The sequence below is a fragment of the Meriones unguiculatus genome, chromosome 4 (assembly GCF_030254825.1).
Source record: "Meriones unguiculatus strain TT.TT164.6M chromosome 4, Bangor_MerUng_6.1, whole genome shotgun sequence".
Lineage (NCBI taxonomy): Eukaryota > Metazoa > Chordata > Mammalia > Rodentia > Muridae > Meriones > Meriones unguiculatus.
Window position 1 is genome coordinate 69,386,618 of NC_083352.1, and position 24,736 is coordinate 69,411,353.

The 24,736-nt window shown below is 40.3% G+C and overlaps 1 protein-coding gene across 1 annotated transcript in view; it reads right to left on the minus strand.

Moving 5' to 3' along the window:
• Usp54 (ubiquitin specific peptidase 54) overlaps positions 1–24,736 on the minus strand; it is a 70,921-nt gene that overhangs the window by 4,831 nt on the left and 41,354 nt on the right. The window contains 6 exon segments of the mRNA XM_060382063.1: positions 3,548–3,666; positions 9,446–10,827; positions 13,399–13,594; positions 14,511–14,630; positions 19,472–19,639; positions 22,036–22,169. Of these exon segments, the coding sequence (XP_060238046.1) occupies positions 3,548–3,666; positions 9,446–10,827; positions 13,399–13,594; positions 14,511–14,630; positions 19,472–19,639; positions 22,036–22,169 (2,119 nt within the window).

Sequence of the window (24,736 nt, forward strand, 5' to 3'; positions counted from 1 at the left end):
AATAAATAAATAAGTTTTCAAAGTTATATTTATTTATTATTTATATAGCATTCCGCCTACATGTTTGCCTGCGAACCAGAAGAGGGCACCAGATCTCAGATGGTTATGAGTCAGCATGTGGTTGCTGGAAATTGAACTCAGAACCTTTAGAAGAGCCAGTGTTCTTAACCTCTGAGCCAGCTCTCCAGCCCAATAAATAAGTTATTAAGAAGGATTTTTGTTTGTTTGTTTTTTGAGACAGGATTTCTCTGTGTGTAGCCCTGGCTATCTGCCCTTGAACTCACAGATCCACCTGCCTTTGCCTCCCCAGTGCTGGAATTAAAGGTGTGTATTGTCACCTCTGTCACCGTCACCACCACCACCACCACCACCACCACCACCACCACCACCACCACTACCCAGGTTAAAAACAAAACAAAACAACAAACACCTCCAGCCTCAGTCTCACAAGTATAAATAAATATTACAAGCAAGCACCATCAGACCCAGCCCTTCTTAATCCTTCTCAAGTACACAAACCCATCCTCTCTCGGGCCTTTACACTGCTTTTCTATACCAGATATGGTAACATGGCCCAAAACTTATCACTGGAATCTCTGATCAAATGTTAATTCGTCCCAAAGACTTACTACCCTAACCAAAAATAGCCCCAAGGAAACAAACACACTGCCTCTTTAACTCCTTATTCCCTTGACTTATTCTATTCATTATCATAATTATCTCTGTCTTAGGTTACATCATTTGCTATTTATTGTCTTTCTTCCTATAGTGGGATACATTTAATTTCAGTATTCCTAACATCTGAAACAATGTAAGTACTTAATAAATAATATGCTGAATGAACCGGTCTATATGCCATTACATTTAGTTTCCTTTATTAGGCTGCAAGCTATTCAAGGGCAGAATTTGTATTACATCATCAGCTATGGTTATAATATTTAGGAACGTGTTTCACAGAGAAAGGATTTCTAATAGAATAACACTCCCCATTTTTCCCTTGAACTCTTGCCACCTTTTCTATATTGTTTTTAGCTTCTTCAGGAAAAAAGCCACCTTAAATGTGATGCTCTTCACAAGTATATACTGGCCCATTTCCTATCCTTCTCCTTCTTTACAGTAGCAAGGAATCCCAATACAATTCTTAACTTCTAACCCATATGTCTCATCCAGCTATCTCTCTTCCCCTCCCTGCCCACCACCACTAAGAAAAAAAAAAAAAAAAGGAAAGGAAAACTGAAAAGAAAGAGCCGGGATCAGTTGTACATGCCTGTAATCCCAGCACTCAGGGAGGCAGAGGCAGGCAGATTGATTTGAGTTCAAGGTCAGCTTGGTCTACAGAGCAACTCCAGGAAAGCCAAGGCTACACAGAGAAACTGTAGCAGAAAACAAACAAACAAAAACAGAAAAATAAAGAAAAAAAATACGTGAGAACAAATGCTGTGTCAGGAAACTACCTTTTCTCAAAGAGGAGGAGGAGAAGAGAAGAAGAAAGATAAGGAGGAAGAAGAGAGGAGGAAAAGAAAATGTTCATTCACTTAGGAACTTACACTGAGTAACCTTTATACTTTCTTTTGGGAGGAAAATTGTATATGAAGGGCTGGTAGGACACAGACAGTTTACACTGTATATCCTTTTGAGCCTTTTTAATTTTACCATGTATTTATAACCCATTTTAAGAGACTTAGTGCATAAAGTTAGATGACAGCATGTGAGGTCCTGGTTCAGTCCTGGTACTGCAAATAAAAAATTAAGTAAGCTTGGTGTGATGGCGCATTCTTTTCGTCCCAGCACTCTGGAGGCAGAAGCTGGCAGATCTTTGTGGAGTTCAACCTGGTCTACAGAGTGAGTTCCACCAATCAGGGTACATAATGAGACCCTATAAATAATAAAAACAACAGCAACAATATTAAAACCAAACAACTTGTTTTTACATTTTTATCAAACTGAGTGGGTGGACAAGCTTCAAAGCAGGATGCTTTGTTATCCTGCCCTCTACAGTAACAAAATTATAGAAAAGTCTATTTAAATTCTCAGAAGAGTAGATTTCCTATAAACCTAGCCAACACGATAGTATTTGAGTCTGTTGATTGATCTCTATTGCTTGGTGTAGTGATGGCAAAGTTTGAAGGTAAAGACAGGATGGTACCTTGCATTCAAAGCAAACATGGTCTGCATAGAGAACAGCTGTGGCTATGTACATAACAAAACCCTGTCTCAAAAGAACCTAACCCACAGAAATAAAAATAAATTGAAAAATCTCAAGAAGGGGAGTTTTTAATCATTTTTCTTTGTTAATACATGTTTTACTTTCAATTTAAAAATTACTAGACCCCATTCAGTTGTGCACTGAGCTGAAGAAAAGGTGAAACAGCGCTTCATCTCATCTTTCTCCTTCCTTTTATGAGCATGAGTCTCACCCAATCAGCAGCTTTTGCTTCTCAGATTATTTTCAAGACTTCTATAACTCTTGTTATAGTTTGAATGTAAAGCTTCTCCTCATAATGCTTACATTGCGAAAACTGGTCCACAGTTGTAGATCCAATCACTGCAAAGTGACTGGACCATAAGAATGACAGCTTCCCTGGTAGTTCATTCACTCATGAACACCTTAGTAAATCAGCTAGTAAGAGGTCTGTACTAAATGGAGGCAGCAAAGCAGTAAAGGTGGCATACCTGCCACTGTGCTGTTTTCTGGCTGCCATGAGGTAAGCAACCCTCCTTCAACATGTCCTCTCTAAGGTATGTTCTGCCTTGGGCTCAGGCCCAAAGCAATGGAGATATCAGTCACAGAGAGAAATCTCTTAACCCACAACTTGAAATAAATCCTTCTTCCTCCCTTGTCTTCACAGGTATTTTGTCAGAAATGAACACAAATTAACACAACTCTTCACATTCCAGGACACATTTAAAAGGAGCACAAAGCTGCTCAAGGAAAGGAACACCCTTCTGAACTCTGGAGATACCTGTGCAAATAAAAACCATTGTTCTAATTGGGGTGAATGTACATAATTTTCCCGAAATGATAACTTTCAGTTTCTCCCTGCACTTTCACTGACATTGTATTTTTATTTATTTTTAATCTTTATTTATTTATTTATTTATTTGTTTGTTTATTTTTAGCAAGGAGGAGGGTGCTCTGAACAGATCAAGCTGGACTCTACTAACAAAACTATGGGAAGAGGCCTGAGCCTCCTCCTTCCCTGAGCAAAGGCTGCCTGCCACTCAGACTGTGTGGAAGGCATCTGCCCCACATGCCCTATTGAGGCCTCCACAAGCTACAGCCTTCACAGAGACACACACTGGCAGACCTGAGCTCTCCCCCACCAGCTCCTGTGCTCAGGGATATGGGAAACTGGTTACAACTCACAGCTATGTAAATCAGATTTCAAAGGTGGCCACCATGTGCTAACCTCTCTCAGATCACATGACCTTTAGCCTCGCATGACCAGGCCTCTGTCTGTCTTACCAGCACACTTCCCCGCTTGCTCTTGGCACACTTTCTTAGCACACCACCTGAGTCCAGCACCTTTGCACTAGAGGCGGATACCTGAGAGACAGGCGCTGTGCTTGGTTCATGAAGAACAGGCTCCAATTCTGTTGCTGGAGTCTTTGAGGGATCAAAACCTGGGGCTGAGTGCAGTCTCCTCCGCACGCCATCTGCAGAGCCTAAGGAAGAAACACATAAAAACAAGTTGGAGTCATCTCTCCTTTAGAGCACAAACTCTGAGCCTGGAAACACAAGCATAGCTCTCTCACTAAGTAATTACTCTGCATCTATGAATCAATCCAATATACACTATGATCCTTGAATCTATAAACAGCAAAATTTCAGAATATAGATAAATTCCTATAGACCACAAAAATCAAAACTATTGTACAAATTCCTAGGAAAGGCATTCTAAGTATAGTCGGCTGAATATCATCCATCCATCAACATTTCTCTTTTCTGAATAAAACTAGTTTTGTTTTCAGAATCAGGCTTAACAGTTGTAATCTACAGAGGAAACTATCTGACATGATCTTCTAACATACCGTGGTAAGAAAGAAAACAATTATCTCTTGTTTGGCTCAGAATTTAAATGATCATAGTCATTGTAAATCAAACCTGCTTCCTTTGATATAACAAGGAAATGAGTTCCAGAATCTGATAGATAGTGTTTTAACCATCAACTAAACTCAAGTCTTTCAATGTTCAGCACAGTATTTATTCTGTTATCTTCTAAAGCCTTCCCACTCTCTATCTGAGAAGGATTACTTCAGGAATATTTGGCATGTGAAATATTCTTTTATCCCCACTTACTCCTAGCTTTTCTCAATTGCTTATATTATAAACAACCATTAATACTGCTCTAAATTGGATATATGAGCCCCCACACACAAGGGGCTCTTTCCCAATCCAACTAATTAAGTCTTGTGAAAAAGTACCTGCCTTTGACCTATATTTGACATATATATATATGTGTGTGTGTGTGTGTGTGTGTGTGTGTATACATATACCAATTTATGTCTGGACACTTTGATACATGTACATGTGTCTCTCACACACACAGCTTGAGTATACTGGTAATGTAAATACTCTAGATCAGTTGTTTTTAACATTTCTAGTTAATGCATCGGTTCTCATAATAGTACTGATTCATCTGGGAGCTTTAAAAATTATACCTTCTCAGGGAATGTGGCTATAATTAAGTTGTATAACACTTGCCTAACATACATGAAACTCTGGGGGTTTGACCTTCAGTGTGTAGAAAAAGGGGGATAGATATAGGACAAAGACAAGACACCAACTTCCTGAGCCTCACCACAAATCTGACTCAGAATGTTTCTGGCTGAACCTTGGGATTCCCCCCCCCCCCCCATTTTTATTGTTTTTCTGAGACAGGGATTCCCTGGGTAGCCCTGGCTGTCCTGGAACTTGCTCTGCAGACCAGACTGACCTCAAACTCAGAGAACTACCTGTCCCAGCTTCTGCAGTGCTGGGATTAAAGGCGTGCACCACCACTGCCAGGCAGAAATTTTTACTTTAAAAGGTCTTCTAACAAATAAATTTAAAATGTAGCCTGGTGTGGTGGCTTACAACTGTAATTTCAGTGCTTGTGAGGTAGAGGCAGAAGGATAAAGAAGTCCACGGCCGATCTGAGCTACACCACACTCTATTAAAACTTTTTAAATAAAGATTGAAGGAATGGCATAGCAGTTAAGGGCACTGACTAGGTGTCTAGAAGACTTGGGTTGGATTCCCACACAGTAATTTACAACAATCTGTAACTCCTGTGCTGAGACTATGACTCCCTCTTCTGCCCTCCATAGGTACTGCATGTCAACTGGGACAGGCTGTCCACTGAACACACACCTGTGCTGAGACACACACACACACTAAATATTTTATTTTTTATATTGTATTATTTTATTTATACAATATCTGCATGTATGCCTTCACATTAGAACAAGGCACCAGAACCTCATTTATAGATGGTTGTGAGCTACCATGTGGTTGCTGGGAACTGAACTCAGGACCTCTGGAAGAACAGCCAATGTTTTTAACCTTTGAGCCATCTCTCCAGCCCTATATTATTTTATTATTTTAAGCGTATGCGTGTTATGTCTACATATATCTGTGTAGCACTTATATGCAGTAGCCACACAAAAAAAGAGCATTGGATTTCCTGGAACTGGAGTTACAGATGGTTGTGAGCTGTCATGTGGGTGCTGGGAATTGAACTTGAGTCCTGTGTAAAAAGCTACCACTGCTCTAAGTCACTAACCCATCTCTTAAGTCCCATATAGCATCCTTTCTTAATTTTACTTTTCTATGGTCTTGGAGATTGAGCCCAAGGCCTCAAGCATGCTAATTAGCTACCTGCTCTAAAACTGATGTAGACCTATACGTCAATAATGTTCTTTGATGCACACCGTTCTAAACTTTGATATAGCACAGTTTATCTTATTTTTTCCATCTATTGCCTATTTTCTTGGTATCATTTCTAAGAAATTGTTGTCAAATCCAGGTCAGCTTTTCTCATTTTTTTTCTGATTTTAGAAATTTACCTCTTAAATCTTTAGATTCAACAAACTCAAGTCACTTAAAAATTTTTCTTTATGTGTATGGGTGTTTTGCCTCCATGTATGCCTGTGTGCCACATGCACACCTGGTGCCTGTGGATACAGAATAAGGTATCAGATTCCCTGGAATTGGCATTACATTCGGTTGTGAGCCACAGCATGGGTGCTGAGAACTGAACCCGAGTACTCTCAAAGAGCACCCGATGATTTTAACCGCTTAGCTACTTCTCAATCCCCATAAATGTGTTTTTAAAATGAAATAATACACTGCCCAATATGTTTTAAAATAAGCAAGTACACAGAAACATAACTTATTTTTCAGTCTATCAACTTGTACAACATGTTACTATACTGAATGCTGGAGGTAACTAGAATGAAACAACCAGCTTTTGTATATCTAAACAGGTTTTTTTTTTTTTAAACTATCATACTAGGAACTTATAAGCAATGCACTACACAGTTCTATTATAATGGCACCAATGTGACTAAGCACATTTTAGTTGATAATAATCTTACGAGAAAAAAATAAAAATCTTGTGAGGAAGGAAAAGTATGTGTGGAGGTGTTATGGCCAAATCAAAATTGGCCTTTTGTTCATAAAGTGCCAAGCTAATCACCATGGAAACTGGTAATAAGTACCTAGGGGGTTTAATTATAACATTCACATTCGTATTCTTTTCAATATATTAAATTTTTTCTTTTCTTTTCTTGCGTTTTGAAACAGTCTCACTATGTAAGCCTGGCTGACTTGGAACTCACTGTATACATCAGACTTGCCTGGAACACACAAGGATCTCCCTGTCCCTGCCTTCCAAGTGCTGGGATTAAAGATGTGTAACACCACATCTGGCTTGAAATTTTCTTACCAAGAGCTACTCTTAATGTTTTAATAAACATGAATAAAATTATTTCTATGCAAGTTGAAAGTGCTAAAAATTGTAGAAAATAGAACAAAGGCAGTTTACATAATTCTTCAGGAACTAATATGTAAGAATTAATGAGGTCACTAAACACTGATTTCATTTATAAGAAATGTACAGAGCAGAGCAGGAAACACTTGTGTTTACTTGGAATAAGGGAGAAGGATAAAAGACATGAGAACCAAAACTGCTTCTGGATTGGAAACTTCTTTGGAAGGTGGTGAATTTTCTTTAAAACTGGTTGTGATGGGCAGTTTAGAACATTGGTTGCTCTTGTAGAAGACGTAGGTCTGATTCCCAGCACCAACCATCTGTGACTCCACTTCCAGGGGTCCCCATGTCCTCTCCTGGTCTGTAGGTGCATGGTATAAAGACATACATGCAGGCAAAATACCCATAAACTTAAAAACAGGTTGTGGTAAGCTGATATTTGCCTTGAATCCCACAATTTATGGGGGCAAGCAGGTCCCCATAAATCTGAGGATAGTTTGGGCTCAATACCAGCCTGGCTGATGCAGTAAGACAATCTCAAAACAAAACAGGACCAAGATAAACTTACAAAAACATTGGAGTAGGCTAAGCAGTACTCAAGTTACTGCCCAGCCCACTGGATCTCTCATGCACTCAAACCGTTCTCAAAACAAAATGCAAACAACTGCTGTGGGTGGCACTTTTTCCTGGCTGGAGTCTCAAGACTATATAAGTGGAGAAAAGAAACTGACAGCAGCACACATTCATTCCTCTCTGCTTCCTGACTGTGGGTATGATGACCTGATGCTTCAAGTTCCTACAGCCTTCAAGTCCCCACCATGATAGACTTGAACTATGAGCCAAAATAAGTCCTTCATTCCTTAAGCTGCTTGTCAGGTTTTTTGTAATAGGAAAAGAAATTGCTAGTTTATACATTTTTAGAATTACCTACAATGAGAAGTGTTATTTTAAGTTGTTGTTTGTTTGAAACAGAGGCTCACTGTGTATGTAGCCCTGGCTGTCCTGGAACTCAATGTGTAAAGTTTGAAGCTGGGTTCAAACTCAAAGAGATTCACCTGCCTTTGCCCCCTTAGTGCTGGGATTAAAGGTGGATGCTACCACACTTGGTTTTACTTTAAGTAGTATAAGAGTTTTCTGGTTTTGTTTTATGTATTTAACATTCAAATAGTTTAATGTTGTAATGCATTAGTTATGTATTGTATTTACTTTTAGTGTATCTATGATGTGGGCATATCTAGATCTATATAGTATGTGGGTGCACATGCTGTAGCAGGCATATGGAAGAACAACTTTGTAAAGTCAGTTCTCTGTCCATCTTTTCTTTCTTTAAATATTTTTTAAAAAATTGTATGTACATTTGGTGTTTGGTGTACATGTATGTCTGTGTGAGATTGACGGATTCTTTGGAACTGGAGTTAGATAGTTGTGATCAGGCATATGAGTGTTAGGATTTGAACCCAGGTCTTCTGGAAGAGCAGCCAGTGCTCTCAACCACTGAGTCATCTGTACCACATGAATGCAGTTCTCACAAAGACCAAAAGAGGGCATCAGTTGTGAACAACCATGTCGGTTCTGGAAATTGAGCCCATGTAGTCTGGCAGAGCAGAAAGTATTCTTAATCATTGAGCCATTTAGAGAGATGGAAGACCCTCTCTTTCCACCTTTATGTAGGTTATGAAAGTCGAGTTCAAGTCACTAGATTTGTGCAGAAAGTGCCACTGCCCACTAAACAATCTCAACAGCATGATCTATTATTTGTAAAACACTCAATTTTAACTTAATGTTTGCATTTTTTTTTCTCTTACATTAGAAGAAAGCTTGGTGAAGCAGATTCCAGCCTTTCTTCATGCATTAGAAATTTCTAAATTAATCTGTCTTGTGCACATAAAGAGTACTTATTTTGTTATTATAAAGTTATTTTGTTATAATAAAGTCTATATAGAATGCAGATCAGAAATTTATCTAGGTATCAATTCATGTCTAGTTAGTACCCAAGGAACACACACAGAAGTCCCTGGAAGATCCAGGGGAGTCCTTGATGAAGCTAGCTCAGTAAAATAAGAAAATGTCACAGTACAGACTTGGTTTAGTGTTGCAAGATGAAGCTAGAACCTGAATCTTGGATCAGTTTAACGTCTGAAACACAGGAAAAGTGGACTCTTCTCAGACTTCCCCATTGAGTCTAACTCACTTCCAAAGATTGCAAACCACTACTTTGCACTACACTCTGGAGAGCCCACAAGCCGAAACTTAAGTGGTCACTTTCTTACAATGATAAGACTGACCCCATCTCAATTCTGCCCAGGGGAAAAAAATGCCTCGCCCTTGTCCAGAAGGCTTTATGAGGAAAATCAGAGGTTTGATTGCCTCTAAGTAAGCTAACAATGCTGTAACAGAATACTACCTCTCCTTTGACCGTGGTCTCTGGCTTTCAGTTTTGAAATGACCCCCTCCAGTGGTTGTATTTTTACCTGTTGGGTTATGTGGCTGTAAAGCCACATCCTGCGACCTCCATTCAGAACAGCCAGTTTGAGAGGCCTGAAGACTGGCTTGGTAGAGAGACTCCAGTTCAGAAGTCTCTTGCTCTGTGTCTTGGTTCCAGTGTGGATGCAAAAGGATGTGATTCCTCTCTGGGTAGGTTACACATGTATGGGAATCATGGGAAGAGGCCTTGACTCCTGGCCCAGGGCCCCTGTGTTTAATCTGAGAATCACAGAACCTTGTGACATTTACCCAAGAATCCAAAGGTAAAGAAGTCCCCAAATTAACACTATTACCCAGCTCCTTAGGCCTAGTATCTGTCATTTGGGATAGCTTTCCAGGGTGTGTATCTGGCTCAGCCAACCTGGGCTGTCCTCTCCTAGAGGTTTCACCATTGGAAAGCCCAGAGTCCATGGCAAGAGAAGAATGATCTGTAGGCTCTTCCCAGCAGGACAGTCTTTCTCTCCCATCTAAAGAAGGGGTCTGTTTTACCCAGTGACAGTGGTCTTTTCCTGGACCTTGGGGTAATGGAACCATAACATCAGAAGGAAAAGAGTTCTTCCTTAGACCAGTTGGCAAACTTCGATCCTGGAAACCTATAACATCTGTCATGGAGGTACTCTGCATCTTCTGGAACTGCTCTGCCAGTGAGCGGACAATTCCTTTTGTACTGGGGAACTCTGGCCTATAAGGTTCCTCACTGCCTCTGACCACTTTTGAAGTCAATGAAGTTTGGAGACTTTGGGCTTGGAGATGTTTGTTAAGTTTCTGCATGGGGTCAGTAGCATGAAGGCCAGGTGACGAAGCAGCAGACATTATGGGGTGGATGGCTCTGCAAGGAGGAATACTAGGCTGAGCTGATGAACTTGAAGGACTATTTAGGCTATGTAAAACTCTCTCAGAAGTGGGTTCTCCTGTTGAGTGTGACCAAGGCATCCCCATGGATAAGTCAACATCATCCTTCTTTTCTTCAAACAGTTGACCCTGAGCTATGTCCCTTCCTTCTTGCGGTAGGAGTCTGTTGCAGCTGATGTTGTTCTCCCTGCAGCCTTGTAGCTTATCATCAAGGGCATCCAATGGCAGGCATTCATGCTGAGAATTCATCTCAATTCTACCTGCTGCTTCAAGTAAACCCTGCCTGTGGAATGCAGAATGATTGATGCTGTCCACCTCAAAGGCCGTCAGAAGCTTTGAAGAAGATCTACTAGGGGAACTGTGCTGTGAAACAGTTGACTGTGGAGTGAGCGATGAGTGTGACTCACAGCAGGAAGCAGGTAAGTGGAAGAAAGAACTGGTCCCAAACTCTGTATCCTTGCAGGGTCCCAGCTGTGCCTCCTGGCTTAACAATACTTGGAGCGGGACAGACTGTTCACTGAAATAAATGGAGAACCAGTCATAAGGTGCCTTGACTAACGATAATACTATTTATTTCATTTCACTTCTAGCTATTCACATTATGAAGAGAAAGTGACAAACACAAAGAAAGCCAATAGTATATAGGTTCACAAAAGAAAAGAAAGGCAATACCACCATGTCTGTATATGTGGTATTAAGTCTTTCTAATATTCTCTACTACCTTTGAAGTCCCATTCCAATCACATTCTACTTGCAAATTAAGAAAGAAAAAAATTGCCAGGTGGTGGTGGTACATGCCTTTAATCCCAGCACTCAGGGAGACAGAGGCAGGCGGATCTCTGAGTTCGAGGCCAACCTGGTCTACAGAGACAGTTCTAGGACAGCCAGGGCTACACAAAGAAGCCCTGTCTCCAAAAACATAACAACAAAAACAAACAAAAGATTAAAAGAGAGAGAGAGAGATAAAAATCACCCAGATGCTGTACAAGGAGGGCAGCTCAGTTTAAAAAAAAAAAAAAACTGAAGATATTACTATAGAATACAAGGTGATATGGATTCCCGGGGTCATAGAAATCAACTATCATTGTATTCTATACTCTGATGTCCTCACAGTGATAGAACAGGACTCTGTTAACGTTGGGGAGTGGGAAACAGGACAAACTGCATTTAGTTGATTCTCACTATTTTATATTTATGACCAAAAAATATATGAAACTTCAACCTTCCCAACTTTAGAGTTTCAGTTAAGAATTAAGAATTTGAAAATACAAAACTGGAGTGATTCAAACCCCCACCTGCTTTGAGCACGGGTAAAATGATGAAGTGTTTGGACCCTAGAGAATCTCAGACTTCGGATTACAGGGCTGAGGCTGTTCTAAAATCTAAAAGAAAAAAATTGAAATCTGAGCTGCACGTGGTAGTGAAAACATCTAATCCCAGTACTTAGGAGCCAGAAGCAGAAGGGATTGCAGTAACCCTGACACCCACGGTCTACCTGGCAAGTTCCAGGCTAAAGCTACCCTCTTCTCAAAAAATGAAGAGAAAAAAGTAGAAGGAGGAAAAATGGAAGGGAGGAAGGGAAGGGGAGAGACATAGAGACTGAGACAGGCAGAGAGAAAGAGAAAGACAGATACAAGAGAGTATTAGAGAAAAAGTCAGAGACAGAAGCAGAAAGACAAAGAGACACAGAAGGGCAGAAAGATAGAAAATCAAGAAATAGAAAGACAGATACACACACACACACACACACACACACAGAGAGAGAGAGAGAGAGAGAGAGAGAGAGATACAGGCAGACAGTGACTTACATCTGATATCAAGCCATTTTAGAAAAGAAATACTCAAACCTTTTATCACAAATGTTTGTGGGTTTGGTCACCCAGCCATTCTTATAACATGAATGTGATACCTAAATCAAAACAGAACAACCTGGCCTGGCAATGTATTTCAGTTTGTAGAGTGCTGGTGCTACATGCAAGATGCCTTGGGTTCAACCCATATAACTGAATAAACCAGAACAGTGTCAAAGAGGCCTATAATACTAGCACTCCAGAGGCAAAAACAGGAAGATCAGGGGTTCAAGGTATTCTAAGCCCTAGTTAGCCTGGGCTAACTCCATCTCAAAGATAGGAAAAAGGGGAGAGGGAGGAAGGGAAGGAGGAAGAGAGGGGAAGAAGAAATGATGAAGGGAAGGAGGGAGGAAGGAAGGAAAAGAGGAAGCTCTGTATTTGAATTCTATACTTCTACCACTTATTAACTAGGTAACTATCCTCTGTGCAAGCTCCCTTATTTAGAGAATATGCTAAATAACAGACACTATCTCATCAGGTTATCATAATAAAGAAAACAGAAAGTGCTCGGCTCTGAGTTGATAGTCAAAAGACAAACAACCAAAGCAGAGTATGTGTAGCTCACTGGTAAAGCACTTGCCTAGTAGTATGTAAAAATTTCTGGGTTCTATCCCCAGCAATACACACACACACGCAGAAAAGGTTATGTTTTTATCAGGCTTGTATTTTGAAAACTTTTCAAACTTATTAATAGTCAACATTAATCTTTACTTATATTCATTTGTTCTAAGTAAAAGCCAAATTTAAACCCCCAAAATGTAGAAACTAGCCAGGTATCTCTTAGGACTTTTTCCTTGACCTGACCTTAGAAAAGCAAACAAAGAAAATCTTTGTGTCTCTTCCCTATGGTTCAATCAAAGTAAAATAAACTGGTTATTTTCTCTGAGGGACGGGGAAACTTTGAAATCCCCAAGTCAAATGGTTACAACTACAACATAAAAAAAAAAAAAAAAAAAAACATAAGAACAAAATGAATACAAATATAATAGTGATATTATTATACAAGTCCAGGAAATTTTGATAGCTTGTTATTTTGTACTTTTTTGGATCTTTCTAGAAGTTTAAGAAAAGGACCATCTGTACAATGAGCTTTTGTATACCTGACCTTACAGAAGAAAATCTTAGTAATATCTTTCTCTCTTCCCTGGTAGTGGAGAAGACAGGAGTTCTTGCTATGGAGAACCCCTGGTCACTTCCTCCCCTGATGTCCATAAACTAATGTGGTTCTCAAGCACTACCTTGTCAGCTGAGGGAGGGCACCCCCCTGTGATGGGAGAGAGGCTGAGGGCTGCACCGGCTGCTGCGATGATGGCTGCTGCTGCATGCGATCCTGCAGGCTTCGTGCTTTTCGAATACTGATTTGCAACTTCTTATCGACTAGGGCTCTGCTGTGCGTGCTAGAGCTGGCACCATGCAGGGTAAGTCTTAGTTTAGCTAAAATGCAAAAGAAAATATAGCAGAAACAACACAAAATACAAACAAAAATAAAAGAACAAAAACTAAACCAAAACCAAGCAAAGATAGGCAGTAAAACAAAATATGCAGCAGGAATGCAAGGCATGGACCATGCATGCGCTGTCCAGGGCACAGAACCAGCTCTGACTCTAGGAAACATTCATGAAAGCCATGGAGGCCAAACACGTTAATTCAAATTTAAACAAACAAAACACTAAAGAAAATAAAACAAAACTTAAAAGGAGCCAGGAAGATAAACTAGCACTTGGAGGTTGCCACTCTTATCTTTTCACTGACCTGTCTGACTCCGGCCTCCATACTCTGCTCCCAACTCCCCGTTTCTGATGGCCAATGGCAAAAAATAAAGTCCAAGCCTATGCCTGTCTGAACAGAGCACAGCTTCAAGGGTATTGAATTTAAGAATTTAATTTAAGAATCAGATACCAACTCTTAGCCTTAGTCTGTTGTTGTTAAATTATGGTACAACATACCAGAAAGGCAGGGGAGAAATAAAAAGAATGGCGCACTACAATGAAAAGTTACCAGCCTAGGGAGTCAGGGTCAGTTCATTCCGTTCTCCTACTCATTAGTCAGCGACTAGAGGAAGAGGCTAGCCTCATGCCTGCAGTCTAACTTTATTTGGGGGTAAAAAGGTAGACACAGCTGAAGAAGTCATCTATGGTTTCCTGTTGAGGTTGTTCCAGTAAATGTCCACAGACCACAGTGATGCCACCAAGTACATTTTGAAATCTGAAGGGCAAGGACAGCTAGCTGGCCTCAGCTTGTGAACACAAGAGACATTAAAAACTGTTCATATGGCCATCTGCATGACAACACTACTACCTACTGTGGAGTTAGTCAAAAATGCCATAGCCATGGCAGTTGAGTTACTTACAGATAGCTTCGTTACAGAGAGCCAAAGCTGCAGCACAGTCTCCCTTTTGTTCCAGATGCAGCGACTCTTCAAATATTGAATTTGCCTCTTGCAAGGACCTTTCAAAGCCGTCACTCCTCCCTGAAAGGGCCAGCACTTTTCATTTTATTATAATTAATTCCAACTTCTCCTATGTACTGTTTCTTCTCTTTTGGAAACACAGATCCTTGTTGTTATGCCACTGGTCTATGCTTTGTCCATTGCTATACTCACTCATATAGACATATAATATAGGATAAACCTACTAAAATCTGTACACCTACAGAAACTAATCAAGAGGGAGGACTCTTGCTAAAATGCTCACTCCCCATCCCAAAAGGCAAAGAGGATGGACATCAGAAGAAGGCGAAAAGAGAGAACAAGTCAGGAGCCTGACACAGAGGACCTCTGAAAGGCTCTGCCCTGCAGACTATCAATGCAGATGCTGAGACTTATGGGCAACCTTTGGGCAGAGTGCAGGGGATCTTATGAAAAAAGGGGAGTTAGTATGACCTAGAGAGGACAGGAACTCCAAAAGGAGAACAACAGAACCAAAAAACCTGAGCACAGGGGTCTTTTCTGAGACTGATACTCCAACCAAGGACCATGCATGGAGATAACCTAAGACTCCTGCACAGATGTAGCCCATGGTGGTTCAGTATCCAAGTGGGTTCCATTGTAATAAGAAACAGGGACTGTCTCTGACATGAACTGATTGGCCTGCTCTTTAATTACCTCCCCCTAAGGAGGAAGCACCATTACCAGGCCACAGAAGAATTCAATGCAGTCACTCCTGATGAGACCTAATTGACTAGGATCAGAAGGAAGGAAAAGAAGACCTCCCCTATCAGTGGACTTGGGGAGGAGCATGCATGCAGAGGGTGGAGGAAGGGAGGGATTGGGACAGGAGGAGAGAGGGAACCACAGGGGGGATACAAAGTAAATAAAGTGTAATTAATAAAGAATTTTTTTAAAGTCTTTAGAACAAGTAAGGCATCCATTTTTGTCTTAACCTGAGACCTAACCAAGGCCAGGAAAGTGGAACAGTCATGTGATACCATACCTGGATTCCAACCCTAATACCTCCAAAAGGAAAGAACAAAGTATTTTCCATAGTAAAAACATGACTCTTGTGCCTGGAACTGAACTGCTTCCACAAAATAACAGGACATACCTTGTCATCTACCATCAGACACTCCAGACTTCTACTGCTGTAACCACAAGCATGGTTTACTATTCTGCAGAACATCATCCATGCCGCTTCTTCATACAGCTACAATTCTCTCTTTACCCCTGCTGTCAGTACACCTCTTGGCAGAGGTGCTCTATAGTTGTTACTTCAATGTATCTACCACAGCACAGAACTACATTTGTTGTTACATGAACTGATCTTTCTTTAGCAATGAAAAGTTTTTGCTTTTATCATGCCTCATGCACTAAAAGTATCCATCCCTAAAAAGCCACCTCACAAATAACAACATGGGCAATTTCTCCCTACTCACAAAGTACATATGAGTCAGAGTAGATACAAAAGAGCAGTCCAAGAACAGTGACAGATGAAAAGGACTAAGTATAGTAAAGACACTTTTGTGAAAGACCATTAGGTATCCTTATTTTCTATTCATCTACAACCATACATTGCTAGTAAGTTATAATGTTAATTCACCTATATTCAGAATTGACACTAAGCCTTCACGTGGTCACAGATATGATGGCACATGCCTGTTATCCCCCAGCACTCTGGAGGCAAAGGCAGGAAGATCCCTGATCTACACAGCAAGTTGCAAGCTAGATATGGTTACATAATGAGATCCTGTCTCAAAAAATGAAAACAACAGAAGAGAAAAGGAAAAATGAAATGGAATAAAAAGTCTGAGTCTTCATAATGTTACCCTTCCCTATATTCAACTTACCTCCAGATGGACACAATAAGAAAGACTCTTATCTAACTAGAATTCAATTCCTACACCAGTTAGCATTTAGAAAGCAAGAAGACAGTGGAAAGTAAGTAGGTTCTGAAAACCTGGCAGTCAATTTCTACCCCATTTCTAGAACTCTTAGTTCCCAGACGAGCGCGGTGGTGCATGCCTGTAATCCCCACACTTGTGAGGCAGAGGCAAGTGGATTTCTATGAATTCAAGGCCAGCCTGGTTCTATCAGTTCTATCACAACAACCCCAGCGTCTTTCTCACTGATCAGAAATGTCTGTCCTTTCATGACTCATATTAATATCACTACCTCAGACAGCATCCTTCCAGGGCCTCCAAAACTTTTGATTGCTCATCTATCCAAAAGAATTGAGTATGCTTTCTCCATGTTTGTATATTATATATAAATGTCATGGATGTACAAATATACTAATATTTATGTTTTAGTCAAAGTGAGTACAGGACAGCCAAGGCTACACAGAGAAACCCTGTCCAGGAGGGGAGAGAAGGGGGAGAAGAACTCTGATTTCCCCCAGTCCTAGACCCAAAGTTCTTTCATTATAATTGGAATCAACTGAGTCTAAACATCTTTACAATTAAGAGTAGTTTGGGAAGGGTGTGGGGAGAGGCCAGGTGTTAAGTACACACATATAATCCCACAATCAGCAGGATAGTGGGACCATGTAAAAGTTCTTGACTTTATAAAGACCTAGGCAAGCTATAGTTAATGAATTAGTATAATAGATTTAAATCTTTATCATCTAGAATCCTATCACTCCAGGCTTTACTCTTCTAGGTGAGGCTGCTCCAAAGCTTATAGAGAACTGACAATAAAACATAATCAGTGTGATTCCTCTTCAACTCTAATGCATGGTTTAACTAAGAGAGTATGGAAAAGACAAGGAAAAAGATAACAAATTTCCTCTCTCAGTAGTAGTGTATGGTGTCAAATGCCAATTATCTTAGCACTTGGGAGGAGAACTGTAGCAAACATGAGGACAACCTAATCTACAAAGTGAATGATTGGCCAGCGAAGGCTAAAGAGTAACAAGACATGGTCTCAAAAAAGAAGAGTAAAAAGGCTGAGGAGGTAGCTGAGGCTGGTCTTGCAAGCATGATGAGGCCCTGAGTTTCATGCCCAAAACTTACACTGAATAAAACCTGGTAGGAGTGTCCATTTGCAATCCCAGCACTAGGAAGGCAGCAATAGGTGTGTCATTTGGGTTCACTGGCCAACCAGACTAGCCTACTCACTTAAGTTCCAGACTAAAGAACATATCACAGGAGAAGGGAAAATTAAAAAAAAAAAAAAAAAAATTGCTAAGGATGTCATCTGTCTTCCACACACAGTTGAAAAACGTGTACCAATACACATACAAAGATACATACACAAAGAGTAATATAAAACTGGAATATAAAACTGGAACATTTTAAGTTCAAAATGAAAAATAGATTTCCAGTTCTGAATATAGAAACATCTAAATGAAATTGAAATTTTAAAGCTTTTTTGTTTTGTTTTGTTGTTTCGAAGCTGGGTTTCTCTTCCCTGGCTGTCCTGGAACTAGCGTGGTAAACCAGGCTGGCCTTGAACTCAGAGATCTGTCCATCTTGCCTACTAAGTGCTAGAACTAAAGGCATGTGCCACCACACCAGGCTTTAAAGCTCATTTTGAAACAAACACAACTAATAACTTGGGACATACATGCAAAAATTGTCCTAAATCAAAGAAAAAAGGGGGCAGGTAATGTGGGCTCCGCTGTAAAGAGCCTGGCATGTGCAAAGTGAGGGGCTATAGAGGTGGGGATGAAAATGGCTCTGCTGTAGAAATACTGGCAAGTGTGAGGCCCTGAGTTCAATCCCTAGTATTATAAAAAAAGAAGAGAAGAAGATATTTAAAAAAAAGAAACACCACAGTAAGATTAGAAAAGGCGCCCTCAGTTAAGACTACTTAATCCAAAAAGCTACTTTCATGGAAAGAGCTGAGGAGAAGCAGCCAGTTGAAGGGCACTGACCTCAGACTTCATGCTGTTTTATCAGCAGATTCCAAGCAATAAAAGCAATACATTCATTTTAGAGAAAGAAAAACTTAGGCAAATGTTTCAAAGCCTACATCAAGAAGATATCTCAAACTGTTGAACTCTAGTCTCTTGGCACAAAGTAATAACCTAAAACTAATTTGTTTTTGTGGTTTTTGGTTGGAGTAAGTAACTAACATGAGGCAGTTGAGGAAGTTTAAGTCTATGCACAATCATCTAAGATTTGAAAACGAGTTGACATGTGATCAAAAATAAATTGTAGATGAGTGTGATGGCACAAAGCTACCATCCCAGTTTCTTGAGTGGCTAAGGCAGGAAGATATGAGAACAAGGCCTGCCTGGGCAACAAAGGGAGAACCCCAAAACCAAAAATAAAAACAAAACTCGAGACAGAGAACCTGCCTGGCATATGTGCTGCCTCAAGTTCCGTCTCTGGCCCAACATTAAAAGAAATTACCACCCTTTTTGGCTCTCTCAGTTAAGATTCATTTTACTCACTACATATCTTATAGATGTTATGGGAACCACTTTACCTGAATGATGTCTAACCATCAGGCTTTAAACCTTTTTAATTTTATGTGTGTTATAGGCATTTTGCATGTATATATGTCTGTGTACCTCATATGTTCCTAGTGCCTGTGGAGGACAGACGAGGGCTTCGGATGCCCTGGGACTGGAGTTGCAGATGGTTTGGAGCCACCACATAGGTGCTGGGTCCTCTAGAAGAACAGGTGCTCTTAATCACGAAGGCATCCCTCTAGCTGCTAGCGTTACTTCAGGTCTTTAGTGGATGGTCCTAGAAGTAATGCTATCTCTAATCAAGAAGTTTCTCAATTCAAAACTTAACTCTCTTTACAATAGTTGAACCAAGATAAACTCAAATATTACTAAACAGTGGATAAAAAATGTCTAAGTGTGGATCTTACTTTTTGTCTTTTCTCTCTGTCCCCATTACCTACAGCCTAATTCTCACAATTACCCTGATTCTGCAGTTCATCCAAGTCCATGTATCGGCTGGGATGGGGGTTAAATCCTTTAGCAGCCTCTAATTCCTTTTCCCGTTTCTTTCGAAGTTCCTGTTCCTGGGCCCGCCTGGCCACTTCTTCCTGTAGTTCATCTAGCTCACTTTTAGAGGTGATCCCTGTATCTGAGATACAAGCAAAGAATAAAAATTACAACATTTCCAGAATCTAGTTGATTACCTGTTGACTTAATGGTTGTTATGGCATTTTTCCTTTTGCTTTCCAATTTGTATTTTGGACAGTGCTTTCTTTATCAGATTCAGAGAAGGAGACAGGATATGAATATTGATAACAACATATATATTTTCAATATTTCATTAACAGCAACAGCACAGCTCCAAGAATTTTCAATATACTAAGAACGGTTTTAAAAGCATTTTTACATATATTACTTTATTTAATTCTTTCAAGTGATAAGGTAAATGGGATAACCATGATATCCCTTTTAGAAAAAAAGAAAACAGAGACACAGAAAGGTAATACAGATGGCAAATGACAGAGCTGACTTCAGGTCCAGTAGGTTAAATTCAGTGGGGGCTGATGGCATGGACCCATGATCCCAGCTACTTCAAAGGGTGATGGAGGAGGGTAACAAGCCCAAGGCCTACTTACTTGGCTTGGCTTATAGAGTTAAATTCAAAGCCTACCTAGACCACTTGGCGAGACCTCGTCTCAGAGAGTGTCTAGACATGGTACTAATGTAACATCAGCACTTATGAAGCTGAAACAAAGGAACTGCCATGAGTTCAACACCAGCTAAGCTATAATATTAAGTTTCAGGCCAATACAGACTACATAGAGAAAACCTGTCATAGAAAAAAAAAAAAAAACAAGAGCAAAAAGATGTTGGAATATAGCTCAGCAGCAGAGCACTTGCCTAACATGTATGACCACCTAAACTCCTAGGTTCAATTCCTGGTACCCCCAAAAAAAAAAAAAAAGAAAGAAAAAAAGTAGTCATTTTTCACTGTCTTAATTTCCACCACCTGTTTAAATCAGTTTGTAAAATGTCCATAGTGAAAACTCACCTTTAAAGATCTCACTGTTGAGTTTAAATAGATTGAAAATTATATACATGATAAATCAAGCAAAAGTTTGGGAGATGGAGTAGTACGGATATTGAGACTTCATTTTTAATAGTGAGGCCTATATGCATGCACATAAACAGCTATATGTTTATATAAGCAGACATACCACAGTGTTAACACCGGTTCCTTCAGTTTCAGGAGGTAAAAGGCAGGTTATTGAACTGTTGAACCCAATTTATTTCTATAGCTCAGTATATTTTGTCTTTTGGTTTGTGTGTGTGCATCCGCATGTGTGCACTTTTTCACATGTGGATATCTGTGCATATGTAAAAAAATGTCACCACAATGCTAAATATCTTTTGCCTGTTGAAAAACTACTAGAAGATTTTATTCTGTCCAGCTGATACAGAACTGAAAACTAACAGGAAAAACCATGAGACTCCGTTTTAATTATCCTAAAAAGGTGCCATCTATCTGAAGAGAACAGAAGGGGTAGTAGGTTCATCCACATTCACAAGGTTCTTAAAGTAATGTTACTCGCTATCACATAAGTTAAAATGTGGACAGGAAGCACAGTATGTAAGTTCACTGGGAAGCAGACATGTCTTCTGCCAGTCCTTCACTTCAACTTAACCAGGATTCCAAGTGCAGCTGTCTCTCTACAAACCTCTGCCTATCAAGTGTGGAGACGCATACCTAAGAAGGTTTATGCCTTCTAATTACAATTCTTGCATACTCCTTTCCACCTGCCTCTAAGAACCATTCAGTAGGAACCTATCACTCAACTGGTAATGAGACTGTGATACAGAAGCAAGGGTGGAATAAACTTGACTTGCTGATTTCATAGTTTTGCTCATATGTCCATATTGTATCTCAGTTCAGAACACAAATCACAAAGGAATTCATTTCTCAAGAGATTGCCTATACCAAAGAAAACCCTAGGACTTACTCGTCTAAAGAATGGAACTGTTTTTACCATCAGGCACCATATTTCTTTCCCTACTCATTTCCACAAAACTCTTTCTAATGTTAAAATGTTCAGGCAAGCTGTGGAAAACTGAAAGAAAGCATATGAAAAGCCTCCAAAATTACACTTGGGGGTGAGTGTTTGGATGGGTGTGTACATTCATTCACGTTGGGGTTGCATAGAGAGGCCAGAGATCAAACTTAAGTACTATCCTTAGTACATCCTCTTTGCTTTTTGAGACATGTCCTCTCAGCAGGACCTGGAACTTGCTGATTAAGTTTGGCTGGCTAACTGGCCAGTGAGATCCATGGGTTTGCCAACCCAGCATGTTGGGAATTGAACTCTGGTTGCCATGTATATAACAAGTACTACCTAACTGAGCTAGGTCTCCAGCATACACATTTGCATTTTGATAAAATTCTCAAACAACACCTGCCTTCGAGTTGAAGTATGCTCGGCAAGGCTGTTTCCCAAATAGAACTGGTAGTCAAATTCAGTTCCCCAAATCTAGTACCTTTCTGTTTACCTGAGAGAAGTTGAGTCTTTGTCCAGCCGGTCATGGATGCTGTGGAGTCTACCTCCAGGATGCTACTGCTGTTAGACTTCGGGATATGACGCCAAGAAGGGACAAACCCAACTGGTCTCTTTGTACTGTGATCCCTTCAAAAGAGAATCAAGAGTAGTAAAAGTTTCAAAAGGTGGCTTCTAACAACCTTCCTAAGACTAAAATCCAAAATAGAAAGCAATCATCATAAAAGCTTGGAAACCAAGGGTCCTGGAGCAAAACCACAATGCAGCTGCTCCTGAGGATGAGGCAGGAAAATAAATTACAAAGAAAAAGAAAAAGAAGAAAAAGGGGAGAGAGGAAAGGGGAAAGGGGAAAGGAGAAAGAAGAAAGAGGAATGGGAAGGGAAAAGGGGAAGGGAAGGAAAAAGGGGAAAGGGGAAAGGGGAAAGGGGAAAGGGGAAGGGGAAAGGGGAAGGGGAAAGGGGAAGGGGAAAGGGGAAGGGGAAAGGGGAAGGGGAAAGGGGAAGGGGAAAGGGGAAGGGGAAAGGGGAAGGGGAAAGGGGAAGGGGAAAGGGGAAGGGGAAAGGGGAAGGGAAAAGGGGAAGGGGAAAAGGGGAAGGGAAAAGGGGAAGGGAAAAGGGGAAGGGAAAAGGGGAAGGGAAAAGGGGAAGGGAAAAGGGGAAGGGAAAAGGGGAAGGGAAAAGGGGAAGGGAAGGGAAGGGAAGGGAAGGGAAGGGAAGGGAAGGGAAGGGAAGGGAAGGGAAGGGAAGGGAAGGGAAGGGAAGGGAAGGGAAGGGATCCAGGGCAGCCAGGGCTACAGAGAGAAACCCTGTCTCCAAAAACAAACAAAAACCCAACAACTACTATGTAGCAGACTATCTCCAACCAAAGCTATTACTATTTATCCCATAAAATACAAATGCCTACAATACGAACAGAAATTAAAATGTCATCAATAGAAAGGACAGAAAAGGACCCTCCACCAGGACTCTTTCAGTAAGAAGCTGCAGCTGGCTGCTCAGCTTCTCCAGCCAGTCTCTGCTAGATGACTATAAGCCCCAATTTGATGGTGTTACCTATTTGCTGTCATTTGTTCTTTTACTTGGAAGCCTCACCCAAGGAACACTCTGCTCTGCTCAGGTTTCTCTCAATCAGGAACTCCAGCTGGCTGCCTCAAGGGGCCTTCCCCAGTCAATGTCTGCTGAAATGTCTGTGAGCTCCTGACTGGTGATGTTACCTTTTGTTTGCATTCTCAATTGGACTACTCCAGTCGTCTCTGACTGTTATACACTCATTTTATTATGTCTTGTTGAGTATCTGCTGCCCACTACTCATTTTTTTCATCTTTTGTTTGCTTTCTTAATAAACTCACTCATTCTACTATACTGCTTCTGAAATAAGTTTTTAAAAATCTTGTTTCCTTTACATCTTGTGCATGTAGTAGACATTCAAATTTTATCACATGAAATAATGAACATATTCTCACATGTATTATCTTCCTCTTTTTTAAAAAGATTTTTATTTACTTATATGAGTGCTCTACCTGCATATACACCTGCATGACAGAAGAGGGCATCAGATCCCAGCATAGATGGTTGTGAACCAACATGTGGTTGCTGGGAATTGAACTCAGGACCTCTGAAAGAGCATACAGTGCTCTTTTCCACTGAGCCATCTCTCCAGCCCTCTTCCTCTTTTTTATTGATGTCTTTTATTTTGAAGGGCAGAACTGGGAATCTTCCCATGCTGGGCAAGTACCCACTGAGCTATATCCAAGCCCAGCTCATTAAGCCTTTGTAGCATTTTCTCACATATAAAACTGAACAGGGTCCAGTAAATAGGCCAGAGAGTGGGGAACTTCAAGGATATAGCAACACTGTGGTAGAAGGTACAATCACTCTTTCATGGCAATTCACTAAAATCAAGTATTCAGAGCACAATGAGGCCTTCAGGCAGGGAATAATGAGCTCCCCAACTAAACTATTATATGAGATTATGATTATCAATGGTTTCATAATTGGGTTCCCAGAAACCCAAAACCAAGAGAGAAATCAAGTATAAATTACAGGTTGCATGTCTTCTCTGGTTTTAAAATCATGTCTTGATTCACTAATTCATTCTTTTGTTGAAAAATATTTACTAAACAATTATTTTTATTTATGTATATGTATATGTGCATGCATACATGTGGGTGCCTGTAGAAGACAGAGTAGATTGTCAAGTTCCCTAAAGCTACAGTTACTTGATGTGGGTGCTGAGATCCAAATTTGGGTCTTTGCAAAAGCAGCAAGTGTTTTTAACAGCTAAGTGATGTCTTCATCCTCAACTAAACAATTTTTAAAATATAAGACTATAAATATTCACAATGTATATGATAGGGCACTCCTGCAATCTCAGCATCCTGGAAATGAGACAAAAGAGTCAACTTAAGTTTAAGGTCAGTCTGGGCTACCAAATGAACTCAAGACCAGCCTTCTTAGCATTCTCTGTGTTACTCCAGCTTCATTATGTTTTAAGTATGTACTAAGCAACTATTACTGTACAGCTAATGCTTGAACTAAAAAGCCACTGCCTTTACTCCTCCTCCCAACAGAGGGCGCTGCTGTTATAGTAAAGATAAAGAAGTTAGTGCTAAAACCTATCTCTTCTTGCTTACCCTTAGTTGAAAGCTCCAAGTAGGTAGGAACATTGCTGCTAGGAACTATTACTATTAAATAAAA